General features: G+C 38.0%; 1 protein-coding gene across 1 annotated transcript in view; it reads right to left on the bottom strand.

Annotated features, from left to right (window-relative positions):
• GPC5 (glypican 5) overlaps positions 1 to 17,690 on the bottom strand; it is a 744,086-nt gene that overhangs the window by 592,512 nt on the left and 133,884 nt on the right. The window contains exon 3 of the mRNA XM_026843677.1: positions 12,221 to 12,915. Within this exon, the coding sequence (XP_026699478.1) occupies positions 12,221 to 12,915 (695 nt within the window). The remainder of the gene's footprint in view (positions 1 to 12,220; positions 12,916 to 17,690) is intronic.

The following is a 17,690-nucleotide window of genomic DNA, read 5'->3' as shown; positions in this document are numbered from 1 at the left end:
AAGAGGAGGACTTTAAATGCAATTACTGTTCAGCAGTTTCCACAAATCAGTTTATATTGATCTTGTGAAGTAATTTAAATTCATCAATTTATCAAGTAATTTAAATTCAGCAAAGTAATTACAGCAGAGACATATGCCAAAAGCTTCAGGCAGAACTCCACAATTTTATTCCAAAGTCTGCTTTGCTGAAAATTACGTATTTAATTTTTTACTTTTTTTAAACTGTATGGCATGTTGCTCACTTGGGCTTTGTCTTTTACAAATTGGTAATGGGAATACACACTTGGTGAAAGTTAAAGCAGTACAAGGCTGAGTCCAGTCAGACAGTTTGGTGATAGGAACAATATAATTAGTTTTCCCACAACATCAATTTAGGTTTGTATCTCTAAACCAAGGCTCATTTTCCCTCCACAGTTTATCATCAATACCTCCACTTCTCTTGAGGTATATAGCTTTGCAACCAACTCCTTTGAAAACCTCTGGGCTATCACTCAGCCTCTATTTTCATCATTCTGTCCTGGGGAATTTAATCCAGACTTTGAAAATGTATAAGGAGTACTTCATATACTTCTCCTTTGACCAAAGATCTGTGAACTAGAAAATGTGTACTGTCTTGTGTAGACTCAGTTTTAACAGCATATTGTGGTAGTGCATACCTTGCATGGCAATGTTCATAAGCCATGAGATAAAGTCAGTGCCCACATTCTGCATGAGAATAACACCACAAACATGATAGGTTCCTGCCTTGTCCACGATGCCCATATGTGGTTCCTATCCCATCACAGCTACTGACTCAAAGATGGCTGGCTCCTTGGTAAGAATATTCCCCTGATGTACCCACCTTCTAAGGCATTTCACAGAATCACACAATTGTTTAGGTTGGGAGGACTTCTTAGGGTCATATAGTCCAACATCCCTATTCAAGCAGGGTCAGCTACAGTTGGTTGTCCAGGTTCATGTCTAGTGGGGTTTTGAATATTTCCAAGGATGGAAACTCCACAATCTCTCTTGTCCTGTCAGTGGGAACCACTGAAAAGAGTTTGGCTCCTTCCTCTTCCATGGCTCATATCAGATCTCTACACACACTGATGAGCTTCCACCTGAGCCTCTTCTCCATGTTGAATAGTCCCCGCTCTCTCAGGCTCTCCTTATATGAAAGATACTCCAGTCCCATAATCATCTTTGTGGCTAGACTCATTTCAGTTAGTCCATCTCTTTCTCATACTGGTGATACCAGAACTGGACATAGAATTCCAGATGTGGCTTCACCAGTGCTGAGCAGAAGGAAAGGATCACCTCCCTCAAACTGCTGGTAACACTCTGACTAATGTAGCCCAGGAGACTGTTGGCCTTCTTTGCTGTGCAGGTGCATTTCTCATGTTCAGCTTGGTGTCCACCAGGACACCCAAGTCCTTTCTTTCAAAGCTGCTTTGCAGTCAGTCAGCCCCCAGCATGTACTGGTGCATGGAGTTATTCCTCCCCAGGTGCAGGATTTTTCATTTCCCTCTATTAAACTTCCTAAGTCTCCCTTCAGGCCAGTTGTTCTGCCTGCCAAGGTCCCTCTGAATGGCACAACCATTTGGTGTATCCCTCTACTCTCCATGGCCCTACCCCATGGGATTCTTCCAAGCACATATTTGAGGAGGGTGAAATCTGGTCTCATGAAATCCATGGCTGTAGTCCTCCTCATTTTTGCACTGCTTTCTCCTCAAGGCTGCTCCCGACTTTCACATTCCTGACACATTCTTCCTCATTTTCAAGTATCAAGTCCAGCAGAGCACCCTTCCTTGTTAGCACTTATGCCAGGAAGTTGTTGCCAATGCACCACAGAAATCTCCTAGGTTGCTTGTTTACTGATGTGTTGTTCTTCCAGCAGATACCAGGGTGGTTAGAATTCCCCCATGATGTGTGTCCCTTCCAAATCAACATCTGAAGCAAGAAAGGATTGACAGGCAGTACCCTTACCTTGACTACTGTCAGAAGGATCAAGTGTCCACTATCCACAGTCCTCTCCTGTTTTCCCCTTGTTTTGAACAAAGCCTTCCCATAGGAGACTCCTTCTATTCTCTCCAGCTGAGACTTTTCACCCTCTTTACCCAATGAAAAATGAAAAGATGACCTTGCCCCCTCATCACCATAAAAATTAAGGCTATTGACATCCTGAAAACACACTGGCTGCATCCATCTGGCAGTGCCCTGAAAGTCTGGTAAGTGTCAATGACATCTTCAGTGGTTACAGCATTCTGCACACTAGTTTCCAGCAAGAAGATGTATTACACCTAGAGGAAGAAGGTGAAAACAGCCCAGGCAGAATGAGTAAGAAAGGGTGAGCAGGGACAGGCTCAACAAGGATATTTGTCCCTTGCAGTCCTAACAGATCCTGTGGCACAGCCCTAGCAGCAGCAGCACAATGCTACTCAAGACCTGATGTGCTGGATGACAAGAGAACAGTGCCACACACTTTGCCATAGGAACAAGGCACAAAAAAAAAACCCAGAAGGTGTCTGTTTTTAAAGAAAACAGCACAGGTAGAAAGACAGGACAAAAGCCATGTGAAAAAGTAGTTTGTATCACATATAATCTCAAGAATGAGAGGAATAGCTAAAGAAGAAGAAACACATGTCAGCTACTGTATCTTTCAGATCACATGTTGTCTCTGCCCGTGGAGACTGCAGTCTGTCCTCAGCAAGGTCTCTTTGAAGATCATCAGTGTCTACATCATGCCCCGTGGCAGCAGCATGCTCTGGCCTGGCAGTGGGATGCTGGTGCTGGGTACTCTGCTGACCTCCTGTTACCAACTACCCAGCCTTCCTGCCCTCCCCTATGGTGACAGACACTTCTTGCTAAGGAGGGATTCTCCCTGGTTGATGTCAACGAGGTGCTTAAAAACAGCTACAAATTATCCCATCTGCAACTTACACTGCATTCTTCATAAGAAATGCATAAGGAATGCTGACAGTGAAGGCTGGCAGTGCCCTGGCTCCTGTGTCACTGTTGTAACCTAAGCCTGGAAAGAGGGTTGATGGAGTGTGGGGGACCTGCATATCTTACCCAGGACCCCAGTCCACTTCCCTCACCCTTACTCACACTCCCTTTCTCCCATTCTCTCTGCCTCTTATTTCAGAGATAATCCTCCTTTTCTTTCCCAGTGAGAAACTGCAAGCCAGCAATCCACCATACACTCTACAAGGGCATACACACATAGTTAGGTATACACAGAGTGGTTTGGCTGTTTGATGCCAAAAGTAAGGGCACTGTTATTCATCCTGTCTCTCTGCTGATTTCCTGACTGCTAGTGGCAACAGGACCAAAGTTTGGGAGTAGCGACTGGAGCTAGAACAGCTCTCTGTACTGGGGCCATCCTAAGGCACAAAACTCTGCCTGCAGCACTGACAGTGATTCTCTTGTCTGCCCATGCTGAGTACACCTTGAACCTTATTGTTAAACAGGGCTCTCTTATGAAGGGAGAGTGATTCATCCTCCAGGGTAATCATAGCAGTCATGACAAAGAGCTGGAGCATGTGTAGAGGCACGGAAGAGAGGGAAGTCTGGGATTTGAGTAACAGTAAATTGACCCTGCCCTCAAGTAGCTTTTCTTTTGCTGCAGCACTGGAGAACTCCCTCAGAATTATTCCATCTGCATGTCTCTGCATTGTGCAAATGATAGAAAAAGTCGTATAAGCAACAGCAGATGAATTACAGACAAATGCAGTCAGCTACTTGGAAAAGCCAGCCAGACATTTGTCTAAATTTACCTATTTCCAATCAGATAAAGTATACCTATGATTGCAGCAGAGAAATTTACTGTGCAACTTAAATATAAACGACATGGATAATAAACCAAAGCAGTCATAAATTATACAATGTTGTGCAATCTGCTTAATTTGTAAGATAATAAGTGATTAGGTTGTTCTATAACAATTGCCAGTTTTACTCTAGTATATACAGTAAATTAGGCTGTGAAATCATGTTTTCACATAATTAATTATTCTAATGTGTAGAACTTCTGTTTCTTTTTAACCAGGGTTTTGATTTTCTGTCTATGCCATTTCATAAAAGCGAATGGAATAGAATAGAATAGAATAGAATAGAATAGAATAGAATAGAATAGAATAGAATAGAATAGAATAGAATAGAATAGAATAGAATAGAATGAATCATACTACTTCAGTTGGAAGGGACTTCAAACAATTATCTAGTCATACTGCCTGACCAATTCAGGACTGAACAACAATTAACACATGTTATTAAGAGCATTGTCCAAATGCCTCTTAAACACAGGCTTGTGTCAACCACCTCTCTAGAAAGCCTGTTCTAATGTTTGACCACCCCCTCAGTAAAGAAATGTTTCCTAATATCAAGTCTGAGCCTCTCCATTTGTAAAATACTGGTTTAATATTTATTTTAAAAATAATAAAACCTTGAATGCATCACTTCAAAATGGTATATTTTTTCATTCATTTTAGGTTAAAGCTTTGAGAAAATTAAGATGGCAAAAGTAAACGTACATTATTTCTTTTTAAAAGTTTCAAAATCCAAAAGTAGGAGTCATTTCAATAATGACTAAGACTATTAGGCAAGAAAACAAAATCCAAAGGAGCAAAATTGAGGTTAAAGCCCTTACCCATTTTGCTAAAGGGTATGCCAAATTCATAGTCCTCAGAATCAAAGAATGATGAAAGGTTCTTCCACTAATGAGGCAAAATAAGTTAAGCTAGTGGCAAAATAGTCACTAAATTTGATAATGAATGTATGTCCCTTCCATGTACATACTGCTCCTTCCGTGTACATACTGCTGGGTGCACTGAAACACATGGAAATAAACATTAGCACACTCATATGATGTTGTTTAGACAGACTGAATTGTTTTAGGGGAAATGTTTCATATTTTCCCCCATTACCCTATTTTTCTGAATTTTCAGTTTTAATGAAAATGCTTAGTTTTTTCTTCCATTCTTCTGTCTTCTTGAATTTTTATTAGATGGATAACTCCTAAGTTTTTCAAGCAAAATCAGGGGTGAACATTATAAATAATGCCTGGAAGTACAGCCTAATATTTCAATTACAGAAAAATACTGTAATTATATCTCTGATTGTTATCAAATCGATAACCATTTTTGGTTAACATTGTACTGTGTATTTTTATATGAATATAGAATAGAGATAGAAGTCCATTTCAGGTGTGATGACTACAACTCTTTGTGATAGCTACAACTTTATTTTAAAAAATTATGAATTTCAAATCTCTTTCTTGACCTGATTTATATAAAAGGTTTAGAAAAACATTTTTTAAGATTAAAATTCCTTTAAAATAGAGTAACAAAATTAATTGTATTTGAATATCATTTCAAATAGTTTGTGAACTTACTTCACGTGATTGACGAATGCACTCTGAGCAAATCAAAATGCAGTAGCTATGAAGCAGTAGGCATGAAACTGTTGTATTTATAGGCATATAATCATGTAAGTAAATAGATTTTAGATACTGAGGAAGTGAGTTCACAGGATAGCTACTTCAAAGAATGCTCATGTCTTGCATCTCTTTTAAGTGCTTTAACCTGTAAAGCTATGAAAGTAACAAAATGTCCAGGAGCAGCACTTCCCACAATTAGAAATGCTGTTAATCTGGTCATTTGCTGACAATCACGCTTACTCCTTTCCAAAAATAAAACCTGAAATCATACTATAGCTTGTAGGTGTATGTTTTTTATGTATCTGGGCCTATCAAAAGATGATTTTCATCACCTCTCCACTCCTTTTTTAAATACAAAAAATTAATTTGTTTAGTGCACTTCTACAACACTTCATTTTCTGGAATGGCATGGAATAAGGCTGTGTGACTTTTCACTAGAAAGACTCCAATAAAAAGCAACAATATAAAACAGATTGTAGAAGGAATAAAAGAAACCCCACAAATATTCTATTTATAATGTTTATGAATATGTCTTTTCATGAGAATATTAAATATAAAACATCAGTATATTGTAGCAGTTCTGACTGTTTAAGTGTTTACAGCTATTTCAAGCAAAAATAAACAATAAGAAAATAAAGCTCTAAATACAGTTTATTAAATTCTACTTCCTGATAGCATTCTGTGACACAATAAATATTTTTCCCAGTATTAATGACAGATTTCAAAAAGAGCCAGACAAAAGTCTCTTTTATATAATTATATCAATATAATTATGCATATTTTTTAGAAGACACGTAACTCAAATATTCTTTAAGGATTAGGCTAAGATCAGTGAAAGAAGAACTTGAGAACTTCGGTAAGTTTGCGGTTTCATTATCTCCAACTGTTTAGAAGACTGATCTGATCAAAGTCCACATTGGTTAGAACACAGTAAAGATACAGTGCTTTTGGAAAACCCATTCCAAATCTTTGTAGGCTTACATTATGTATAAAAATACATGCAAGAATTTTACCAAACCTAATGCACAAATTCCTCACTTTCAAAATTAGGAATAGTCATAATTTGTCTGTGTGATTTTATTTTTTTCTGTTGCATTTCTGATTCCCATATTTTTATATTAAATTATATAGCTTTTACTATTGTGGTCACATACTTCATTTTTCTTCTGATCCCCAAATCATCGGTGCCCAGAATACACAAAGAACAATTTTTCAATATTTTTTTTCATCTCTTTTATTCAGTATTTGCCCAGGACAGGACTAAGCAGAACTAACATCCTGGACTTCAAAAGGGCTGACTTTGTCTTGTTTAGGCACCTGCTTGAAAGGATCCCTTGGGAGACGATCCTGAAAGGTACAGGGGCCCAGGAAGGCTGGGCGCTCTTTGAGAAGAAAGTGTTAATGGCTCAGGAGCAGACAGTCCCCAGGTGCTCTAAGAGAAGCCGACACCAGAGAAGACCACCCTGGCTGAACAGTGATCTTTGGCTTGAACGCAGGGAGAAAAGGAGAGCTGACAGCCTTGGGAAGAAGGGGCTAGACACTCATAGTAAAGATGCTGTGATGGCTATGCAGCATGGAAATCAGAAGGTCTAAAGCCCAACTGGAAATTAATTTGGCTCAGCAATCAGGGACAACAAGAAACGTTTCTGTAAGTATGTCAGTAGCAAAAAAAAAAAGACTAGGGAGAGTCTCTATCCCCTGCTAGATGCAGAAGGAAACATGGTAACAAGTGATGAGGAGAAGGCTGAGGTACTTAGTGCCTTCTTTGCCTCATTCTTTAATAACAAGACCAGTTGTACTGAGGGAATCCAGCCTCCTCAGCAAGAAGACAGAGACTGGGAGAACAACTCCGCCACAGTCCAGCAGGAGACAGTCAGTGACCTGCTGCATCACACAGACACACACAGGTCTATGGGACCAGATTGGATACACCCGAGAGTGCTGAAGGAGCTGGCTGGGGTGCTCACCAAGCTGCTTTCCATCATTTACCAGCAGTCCTGGCTGACCAGGGAGGTCCCAACAGATGAGTAGTTGGCCAAAGTGACGCCCATATATAAGAAGGGTTGGAAGGATGATCCAGGAAATTACAGGCCTGTCAGGTTGACTTCGGTGACCAGGAAGCTGATGGAGCAGCTCATCCTGAGTACCATCACACAACACATGTGGGACAACCGGATGCTCAGTCCCAGTCAGCATGGGTTTATGAAAGGCAGGTCCTGCCTGACAAACCTGATCTCCTTCTACAACAGGGCGACCTGCTTATTGGATGAGGGAAAGGCTGTGGATGTTGTTTACCTTGACTTTAGCAAGGCCTTTGACACCTTTTCCCACAGCATTCTCCTGGAGAAAATGGCTGCTCGAGGCTTGGATGGGCACACGCTTTGCTGGGTAAAAAACCGTCTGGATGGCCGGGCCCAGAGAGTTGTGGTGAACGGAGTTAAATCCAGCTGGTGTCCAGTCACAAGTGGTGTCCCCCAGGGCTCAGTTTTGGGGCCACTCCTGTTTAACATCTTTATTGATGATCTAGATGAGGGGATCTCAATAGTTCAATGTAAAGTTTTGAGGAAAGATTTGATTAAAAAGCCTTGTGACTTTTCTCTTTCTCTCCTCTCCTGTTCCTTTCCCCTCTTCCTTCACCTCTTACCTCAGACCCATTCCACTTCCTCTCATGTCCTCAGTTTGTTCCACTCTGATGGAGCTCTCAGCTGCTGGGTTACCCAACACATGACAGCACAAGTCTTCACACACCAAAAAAAGACCATGGCTAAGAGAGACTCTCTCTTACAGACAGCTCCCTCAACCAGCTACACTTTCAGCTGCCAAAGCAGCATGCACACAGGGAAAGCGGTGGAAACACACAGCTGAGGATGGTGCCACAGAAGGACTTGGGCAACCCAGTGTGAGAGTAGCTTAAGCTGCCACAGTGAACCCTTCCATGGCATGGGGCTGTGCCATTAACCTGTACGTAAAGGGAATGAAAACACACTCTTATGCTGGGGACAGTACACTCCATCCACACAAAACTGTAAAATCTGTCTAAAATCTCTCTTTGTCCTTCTGTTGTAATGATGACAGTGGGTAGCATAACAGAATGGAGGTAACACAAAACAATTCTTTAAAACTTGTAAACAAGTTTCCATGGGGGGTTTGTTTGTTTGTTTTTCCTTAAATAAGGCTTAAATGTGTTAAAAAGGGCTTGTGCATTCATTAGCCTGCATAGTTGCCCTCAGTAGGGATTTCCCGAGCAATACTCAAGCTCAGAGACCGGCACATGACAACTCAAGCTGAGCACAAAGACAAACACAGGATGAATCTACAAGGTCCTCTGAAGCAATAAGCATTTTTACCTGTGATCCAATGCTTAAGAATCTTTCTCAGATTATCTTCATAATGAATACTGTTCTTATTTTCTATCATGCAGCTCTCTTAAACCTCTATTACATTATATCTGCATAAGCATACACACAGGAGTCTGCTAAAAAAATTCTGTTCCAACTCCTACCAGCTAAAAAACATAGGATCCACTATGCACTGAGCATAAATGGTACATATATGGACATATATAGACTTCAGGAACACAGAACAGAACTGTAATAAATATATCTCTGTGTATAAATACGTGAAATATATAAATATGTGAATAGTTCCACAACCCACACATTTCCACTACATTCTGCAGAATAGTGCAGAATAATGTCCAGGTAGAGAGATGATGAACAGGTGCTGCACTTATTGGTCAGTCAGCAGAGCTATGGGAGGCAGGAATTAAAGGTGTGAGTTTGAAACAGGAAGAACAAAGGGAAAGAAATTCCAGCTGCAGACAGAGTGGCACTGCTTTGCTGACCCAAACAGAAAAGGGAACAAGTTGTAAATACCAGAAGAAAGTTCTGTAAAAGGATGCCATGTTATATAGGCACGAGTTGTCTTTCCACACTACGAAGAGCTTTAAGTATGAATATACATTATATTTAAATACATCCATGCAATATGTTAGGAAAAAATTACTTTCTTTTTTTTTTTTACACAAATTTACACAAATATACACGATTAGACAGAGCTGTACAAATACATGTATCACTAAGAAGGATACTCGGTTGATTCTCATATTGATATTTCTATATGTGTATATCATACCTCCAGACACTTAAAGATTTTTTTCTCTGTCTTCTTCTTTAAAACTCATAAAAGTACTTACTGTGATGAAAATCACTTTTAAAACTGCAGAGACTACTGTGTGCCTAAGCGAGCCATTATTTGCTGGCTCATAATCATCTTTTCTGTGTCTGTTAGAATTACTGATGCATTAATTGCTTATCAAAATTTGAAACAGTTCATGAGTCACTATGAAGATAAAATAAATAAATATTAATGAGCCAATTTCAACAGAATTCATGTCATCTGCCTCTTAAAGCTGAAAGACTGTATTTATTACATGTCAGTATTAGGTGATACCTAATGTATGGGCAAATAATTAAATATTCTCAAGCCGTACTCAGCAAATGAGAACTGACTGACTAGATCACCATGTTTCAAGGGATCAATGCATCATAGTCTTATAGTCAAACTATAGATTAAGGAGAGAAAGAATTATAGAGATTAAATGAAAGATACATCTAAATGCATAGGTCAGATGCAGATTGAGTGAAAAATGAAATATTTCGTTTCTAAAGTTTGGGTGCCATTCTGTATGAGCAGATCTTTACAAAAGTAAACACTTGATCTTCAAACAAACACTTCAGCACAAAATATCGTTGCATAAGACATTTTAGTGTTCCTTACATCATATGAGGGGAGGGCAGAAGGAAGGCACTGATTTTTCAGGAATATCAAAGCATTTTATTTTGGATCAATATGAAATATTCATTAAGCCAAAACACTGGGTGGAGGGCTCTTCACCTATTTGTATTTTTTTTTAATTCAAATTGAGTGAAATATATTATTCTGGAAAGTAAAAACTTTTTCATTTTAAAAATATGACTGTGTTGAGAGACTTTTAAATCTTGGCCAATGGAGGTTCACCGTCCAAGCGTAAAACTTCTCAAACTAAATGACCCTCGATGAAACAGGAAATAAAACTCCTTCCCCTGAGTCTTTACTTTCTTATCCTAGCTTGTTCCTGAAAATTGTAGCTAAAAAAGATCCCCCAAAAATCTGAGGAGGAACAGGGAATATCCATAAAAGGCAACTGTAGCTCTGGAAACATAATAGGAATTAGACAGAAATGAGTGAGCCACTTTTGAGCCCAACTGTCATTAGTGAAAAACCTTTTTAAAAAAAAAAAAATCAGTTATTCTCAAGAAGTTCAGCAGCAGGAGATTCTGGCTAATGTAGCTGGCTGGTATAAAGCAGATAAAATGGGAAATGCATAAAAATGGGCAATTTCCCTGTTGCTGACTACAAAGAGGATGAAGAACCTATTTTAGTAGACTGTGGGCCTTAGTGAGAAATGAAGTATCCTCTATTTATTGTATTAGGTCAAGTTGTTTATTGTGAGAGGTCATATCAGCTGCTTAGAAGATGCTGCAACTTCAGTTAGTCAAGTAAAGAGGCACGCTGTGGCAGTCCTAGAAGTATTACTGCACCTCATCTGATGCCACATCACAGTGACACCCAGACACCGTTTATACCTGTGTACACTGTTAAAAGAAGGCATATCTCCCCGGATCAAGATACCCAATCCAGCATTAAGTGCAGAATATATCACTATCAGTGAAGTCTGTATGAATAAATACAGAGAAAAATGCAATTATAAAATGTTTTGTGGATTAAATATAACACAGGATTAATTCAAATTTTGCTGCTTACATAACCTTCATAAAGTTACAGATATACTAGCTTTCTTTCTAATGTGTAGCTAATTAACAATGCATTTTCCCTAACACTATCTTAAAATTTCCCACTTCATGCATTCACAGCAAACATAACTCTCACATAACTTGCTTTTTCCTCTTAGGTATATATAAAGAAGGACTTAGTTCATGCCACAAAGGAACTGTGCCACTTTCTCTGAAACCTACAAAATTATGCAAATAATATATGCAAAGTCATAGGTACTTTGACAGGCCACCAGTATCGAGAAGGACTGTTTAAATTTATCATTATGTGCACATAAGAGAACAATGAAGTAATTAAACAATTTTCTTATGTTCATGAAAAAAATTTTTCTGTGCTCCTAAGAACTGTTCTTAGTATGTTGTACAAAAAAGTTTCCAATCTGCAAGCAAATACTATTGCTAAGATTTATCACTCTCATTTACACAAATGTCACTGTATTAATATTTTTATAGAATATTTGTGAAATTACTTTTCCCACAGATAATCTACTCTTCTCTCGTTAATATTTTAAGCTTCCAAGCTTAATGACACATTCCACTATTCACCCTTGTTCAGCAGAATTTAAAAGATGCAGTTGTAAAGTTAAATCTAAAGCATTTAACCTAAACCAGTGCGTCTTCTGAAAACATTAACTTCTAAATAAAGAGGGTGAAAGGAATGAAGTTTCCACTGTATTGTGTCACAAAAATTTTCTCTCAGTAAAATCTTGAAAAGAGCTATGGGTTCATGGGAAATGAGAAAAGATGAATTCCACACAATGCTGAACTTGTGAATAGAATATGGGAAATTAGCAGGTCATGTGCATGATTAAAATAAAAACTGGCAGTGCTGGAAAAATGCATTGTCAAATAAAGCTGAACTCAGATACAAATGTGTTCATCACCATAAAAATGGCCAAACAAGTAGCAGTTACTAGTGTTACTTTTCTTAGTGTCACATTTGCACCTAGCATGGATAAAAACAGCTTCTTACCTGCTCAGATAACTCTGGCCCATTGATACGAGCCTGTACGAGAGCATCATCAACAAGTGAATGAAAGTTTAGAAGCACGTGCTCAATGTCATATGTTCCGCTCATGGCACTTGAGAGCTCCTCCAAGGACTGTATATATCCCCGCCAGTGAAGATCCACTTCTGCCACGTTAGCTAAGCAGCCTCGGATAACGTTGAGGCAGTAGCCCATACAGGGCTTACTTAAAGTCAGCCCCTGGCAATGGGGGCAGTACTGCATTCTCAGTAATGCTCTGCTGCAGTCTTTAGAGAAATGCAGATGATCTGTTGTATTGATCACTTCAATCCCCAAATTCAGAGCCTGCAAGAAAGTCCGGCTGGGTAACAGTGTTCTTCCCATTTGTCCTATGGCCTTTCTGGGAATGTTACCAAAGGGCCTGATGTCTCTTCTCACCATTTGGAGGCATTCCGCATATTCCAGTGAAATGTCAGTCAGACCAGGATTAATCACGTGATTGTAGACTACTGGGAAAAGGGTGTCAAAAAATCTGTTGACAGATTCCTCTGTGCTAATGTCTGCACCAAATATGAAGAGTCCAACATCTGTGAAAAACTCCTGAACACGTGTAGTAGCCTCAGCAGCCATGTTTCGATATGCATTGCAGAAAAGGGTGCTTGTGTAATTCTCAGCCAGTCTGATAAGCATTTCAAAGGTTTCTGTAATAAATAAAAAGTTCATTATTTTTAAGGTTTAAAAATAAGAAATTAGAGTAAGGACTTAAAACAATTACTATCACTATACCTTACATTTATCCCAAAGGCATTTTTGCATTAGAATTTATTAAAAGAAAAACTCCTCACAAACTGACAACTGTCTTTTGTATACAGGTAAACACTTTACAAGTAATGTTACAATTAATAATCCATATATTTTCTTGGCAGGATACATTAAACACAGTCTAAAAATATATAAAAGGAAATAGATTATAAACTGAGTTATTAAGTTACAAAATACAACAAAACCCTAGTGTTTGTGTCTATGCATAGACACACATAAACTCTATAATCTCACAACTCATTCTGAAAGTTGCAATAGAAAGTTAAACGCTCTCAGTCACTCCAGGTCATTACTCTTACCATCCTAAATGGATGGGCAAAAGTAAAATTAAACAATTTAAACAACTTTTCCATTCTATTAAAACTTAACTTTTAAAAGATCAGTTTTGTCTTCTTGTCTCCAAAGGAAGGAGATGTACCAAACACACATGAGAACGTGCTTTTAAACAATGCTGTTTGGTCTGGGAATTGCTATGGTCAAGCAAAGTGCTAGAACATGCAGAACTGCTCTCCTTGGACACTGTGATGGATACACCCTCTCTAAGCCTCAAGATCTGCATAACTGGCAAAGCCCAAATGGATAGACTTAATTTCATGTATTAGGTGGCAATCATTAAGTACACTGAGTAGTTTTTAATAAAACAGTTAAAGAATACTAGAGAAGTATTCTCTCCTGCCTTGACTTACAGAACAGGTTGTTAGTGGTTGGAATGGGCTGCCCAGGGAGGTGGTGGAGTCCCCACCCCTGGAGGCATTCAAGAGTAGAGTCAACATAGCTCTGATGGATCTGGTGTAGTTGGGAACTGTCAGTGTTAGGTTAATGGTGGGACTGGATGATCTTCAAGGTCTTTTCCAACCTAGACAATTCTGGGATTCTGGAATTTGCAGGTAAGGAAAAAGGCTGGGTTTCACACCAGAAAAAAAAGAGTGTTTGCACTGAGAAATTTCCTAGATCTGCCTGAGAAGCTTGCACTTCAGGGGAAGGCAAAGAAGCTATAAAGGTCAAAAGGAAACTCACCTTAGAGTTGAGAACAAAAATACATAGAAACACGTATTACAAGTATTAACCCATTTTATCCACTGGATGGCTATGACTCAGTAACTTTCTTTTATTCATTCAAGCTTTACATGCATTTATTTTTTCACATTTATTTTTTTAATGCCACTCTATTGAAATAGAGTGAGAAAAATATGAAGTACAGTTAATATTGTCCAAAGAGTGATGTTAAAAATAGGCAGAATCAAATAGTGTTATACTATGTCTGGCAATTACTGAAGCAATCTGAAGTTTGATGTTAAGTCACGGACTGAAAGAAATAGTAGAAATCTGAGAATAATTTCAATATAATAACCAAGACTGGCTATCACATCTTTAAAATATATCTATGCATAAGAAAAAATTCTGATAAAAAGCTTGTTCATATCAGTGAAATGATTCTCACTGGCTTCAGTGGTTTTGAAATTGCACGCTTTGTGAAAAGTTCACTGAGAAGACATTTAAGCTAATCTCCTTATACTTTCTAGGCATTCTTTGTTTTCTGCAATAAAAATGAGAAACATGCTTATCAATCAGCCATTATCTCTATTCCTCTGCTATCTACTATTAACTTAGTTTCATATTTCCTTAAGACTGATTTTGCTAACTCTCTCTTTACCACTCCTCTAACATTACCGTAAGTAAGAAAAAAGTGTTGACTGCCCACAGTAAAGAGTAGGAAAGTGCATCCCATGTGTCTTTTTTGTTTCACTACTATGGCATATACTTACATGCATCTCTCCTAAAGTGAATTTCACTATAATTATTCATATGTGCCAAATATCACAGTGATTCAGCAAAGGGTTTGTTTTGTTTCAAAAGTCAGACTCCTAAAGTCAGGAGCCTTCATGGAGCCAGGCTCCCACCAATGGAGACCTATTCGATACAGCAAAGCCTCTTCAGTTTATCCCATGAGCAGACAGGCAGAAGTGCCAGCTGAGTGGCTCTGTAATAGCTGCCTGCATCACCACCAGCTCTGTGACTTTTCTGAACCTCAGGCCCTCATGTCAGATCGTACCTAGACACCTGCACTGCACCCCGTGTCTTTCTGGGGGAGTAGACTGAGACAAAATATCAGATAGGGCATATCAGATTGAACAAGATGCTCCCTTTAAGGCAAATGAATCTCCACCAGCTATAAAGGCAGTTTGGACCCGTAGCTCACATGGAGGCACATATACATGGACAGCTAAATTACAGCCTTAAATATCCTACAGTACATTATGACTCATTTTTATTGGAGGGAAGAAGGAATGCCAAGGAAGTACAGTCCTACTATGGAGGCTTTATTTAGTTGTTTAAGTGTGTTTTCAATGGCAGATGCTGTTCATCTGCCTGTCTGGAAGGACATGGGTACCCTGCAGGTCCTGTGTCACATCTGCAGGCTTTGTGTGGATGCTTTGCATTTAAAATGGTACGAGATGGCTGTGCCTAGACAACTGGCTTAGATACCCAATTATCACTGGCTCAAGAACCCTTCATATAAAAGCTTGGAACAATCAGAATAACAAAGACAAAAAATTAAGTCAAATTGATTCTTCTTAAAATAATGAAGTGTGAAGAATATTAAAGCCTCCTAAGAAAATGGTTATTTTTGTAACTGTAGATTCAGTCTTTTGCACAAATTTTGCCAATGCTCCAGATGAAATTTGTTAAAGTAAGTAATGTTAGTAAAATAATGATGTTCTAATAATTTCTTTAGAATGACATGAATAAGGTTTTTATGACCTTTCTCAATTTTTTTATTAATACTTTTTCCTAGATGAAAACTATAAAGTATGTGATCTAAAATGTCTGTTACATTCCATGGCTGCAGTATCCTATTACCAAGAGCACAAATGCTGGATGAAAGAATAAATCATGCTGCACATGGCTAATCCACAGATTTTACAATGCGGTCTAAACAATAACAAACCTTCAAGATTGAACGACATTGTTAGTGCCCCAGCAATCCACAGATGAATGAGTACAATAATCAACTACATGATTTATTGACTATTTGTGCTTTTCTAAACAGCATATGATAATACTGACCACTTGTGTTTATGATTCCACATCATGCTGTTGAATTGTAATTTTAAGATTTCTTACAAAATTAGTTAATCATGTTTTCCTACTGGAACATTTTCTACTTTATAACTGCCAAAGCTGTTCCAGAGATTTTGTTTTGCTCTCAGACAGCTCAAAGAATGGAAGAGAGCAAAGCAGACCTATGTTTACTTTCAATATGGAACAGCTCCTGTGAACACCTTACAATGGCAATCTATGTAATTTACAACACTTTCAGAGACTTCAGTGACAAATCAAGTTATGCTGGTTCCTACTGCAAGCAAATCAGAGATTTAACAATGTGTTTCTCTGTCTTCTAAGCCTATGGGCCCACACTAACAGCATCAGTCTTAATTATTCAGCCAAATAAAAGAAGTGGTGAGTTTTCAATCAGTATAAATCCAATACATATAAAAGACATTTTAAATATAACCAAGATGAGCCAGAGAAGTTCTTTTTGTTATTAAATGATTTTTTAATATCCAGGCTCACTGCGTCTTACTTCCATCCTTTATGAGATCTTCGTAGTAACTGCTACACAATGTCCTACAGATACCTTCTGCAGCACTACTGTGAATAATGTCTAGTGTTTACCATGGGTGACATGTCAACTTTATTTTTTCTTTGGCTACACTTAAAATTATGATTTGTATACTCCTAAGTCAAAAATCAGCAAAAAAAAAAAAAAAAAAAAGTAATATCTCTCTTCCTGGTTTTGCTAAGAAAGAACAAAACACAGGCTAGGAAAAAAATGTAGAAAAGCACTTGTTTGTTTCATGTATTGCATAAATTAATCTGATTCTTCACATCAGTACACATACACTTTCTTTCTTGATAACAGTCTATTTAATAAAGGGATCACAAAATGATGTAAAATAACTATTAGGTCATTAGTTTAAAAGATTTGAAAACTTTCATTCACTTTCTTTAACCTTTCTGTTCCTGAGCAGGGTACATCTAAATTATAAAGATAACACAATGCAGTAATCAGTCCAGTGGATTAGTGGCTTTAAAAGACAACACAAAAGTATACACGTGCCTTGTTTACTAGAACAACTCACAAAGAGATTGAAAAAGAAATCTTGGATTTTATTCCTGGACATTAATCAGATTTAATGGAAATGTTACACAGAATGAAATAGAATTTGGATTGGATTTTAAACCAACCCTGCAATTCTCATTCTTAATAGTTTTGGCAAAGTGTCTTTCTACTATAGGTACCTTAGAAAATTAATGTAAAACAAATTTCTATGGAATCTCATTGTTATAGAAGCAACTGCATTTTCTTAAGCTTACCCATTTTTCACACAGATAAATGTTTTCTGCAAGCTGCTAAATGAGAAAATGCATGGTCTAAATTCTGAGTATTACCTTCTGAAACATCCATAGTACTTAACACAAAGATAGTCTAACAAATTAAAGCTCCAGTATTAGTACTAGGCCAACAAGTTGTGAAGTCTTCTAATTCAGTAGTAATTCACCAGCCTATATTACATACTACAAAATAATTCACACTTAGGGTAACATCTAGAAGTCAATAACCAAAGAGGTTTAAATCCATCCTTGAACT

Source organism: Athene cunicularia, assembly GCF_003259725.1.
Source record: "Athene cunicularia isolate RWA chromosome 1 unlocalized genomic scaffold, athCun1 chr1_part1, whole genome shotgun sequence".
Taxonomy (NCBI): Eukaryota; Metazoa; Chordata; class Aves; order Strigiformes; family Strigidae; genus Athene; species Athene cunicularia.
Note: the sequence above shows the minus strand (reverse complement) of the source record. Positions and strands in the feature narration are given on the sequence as shown.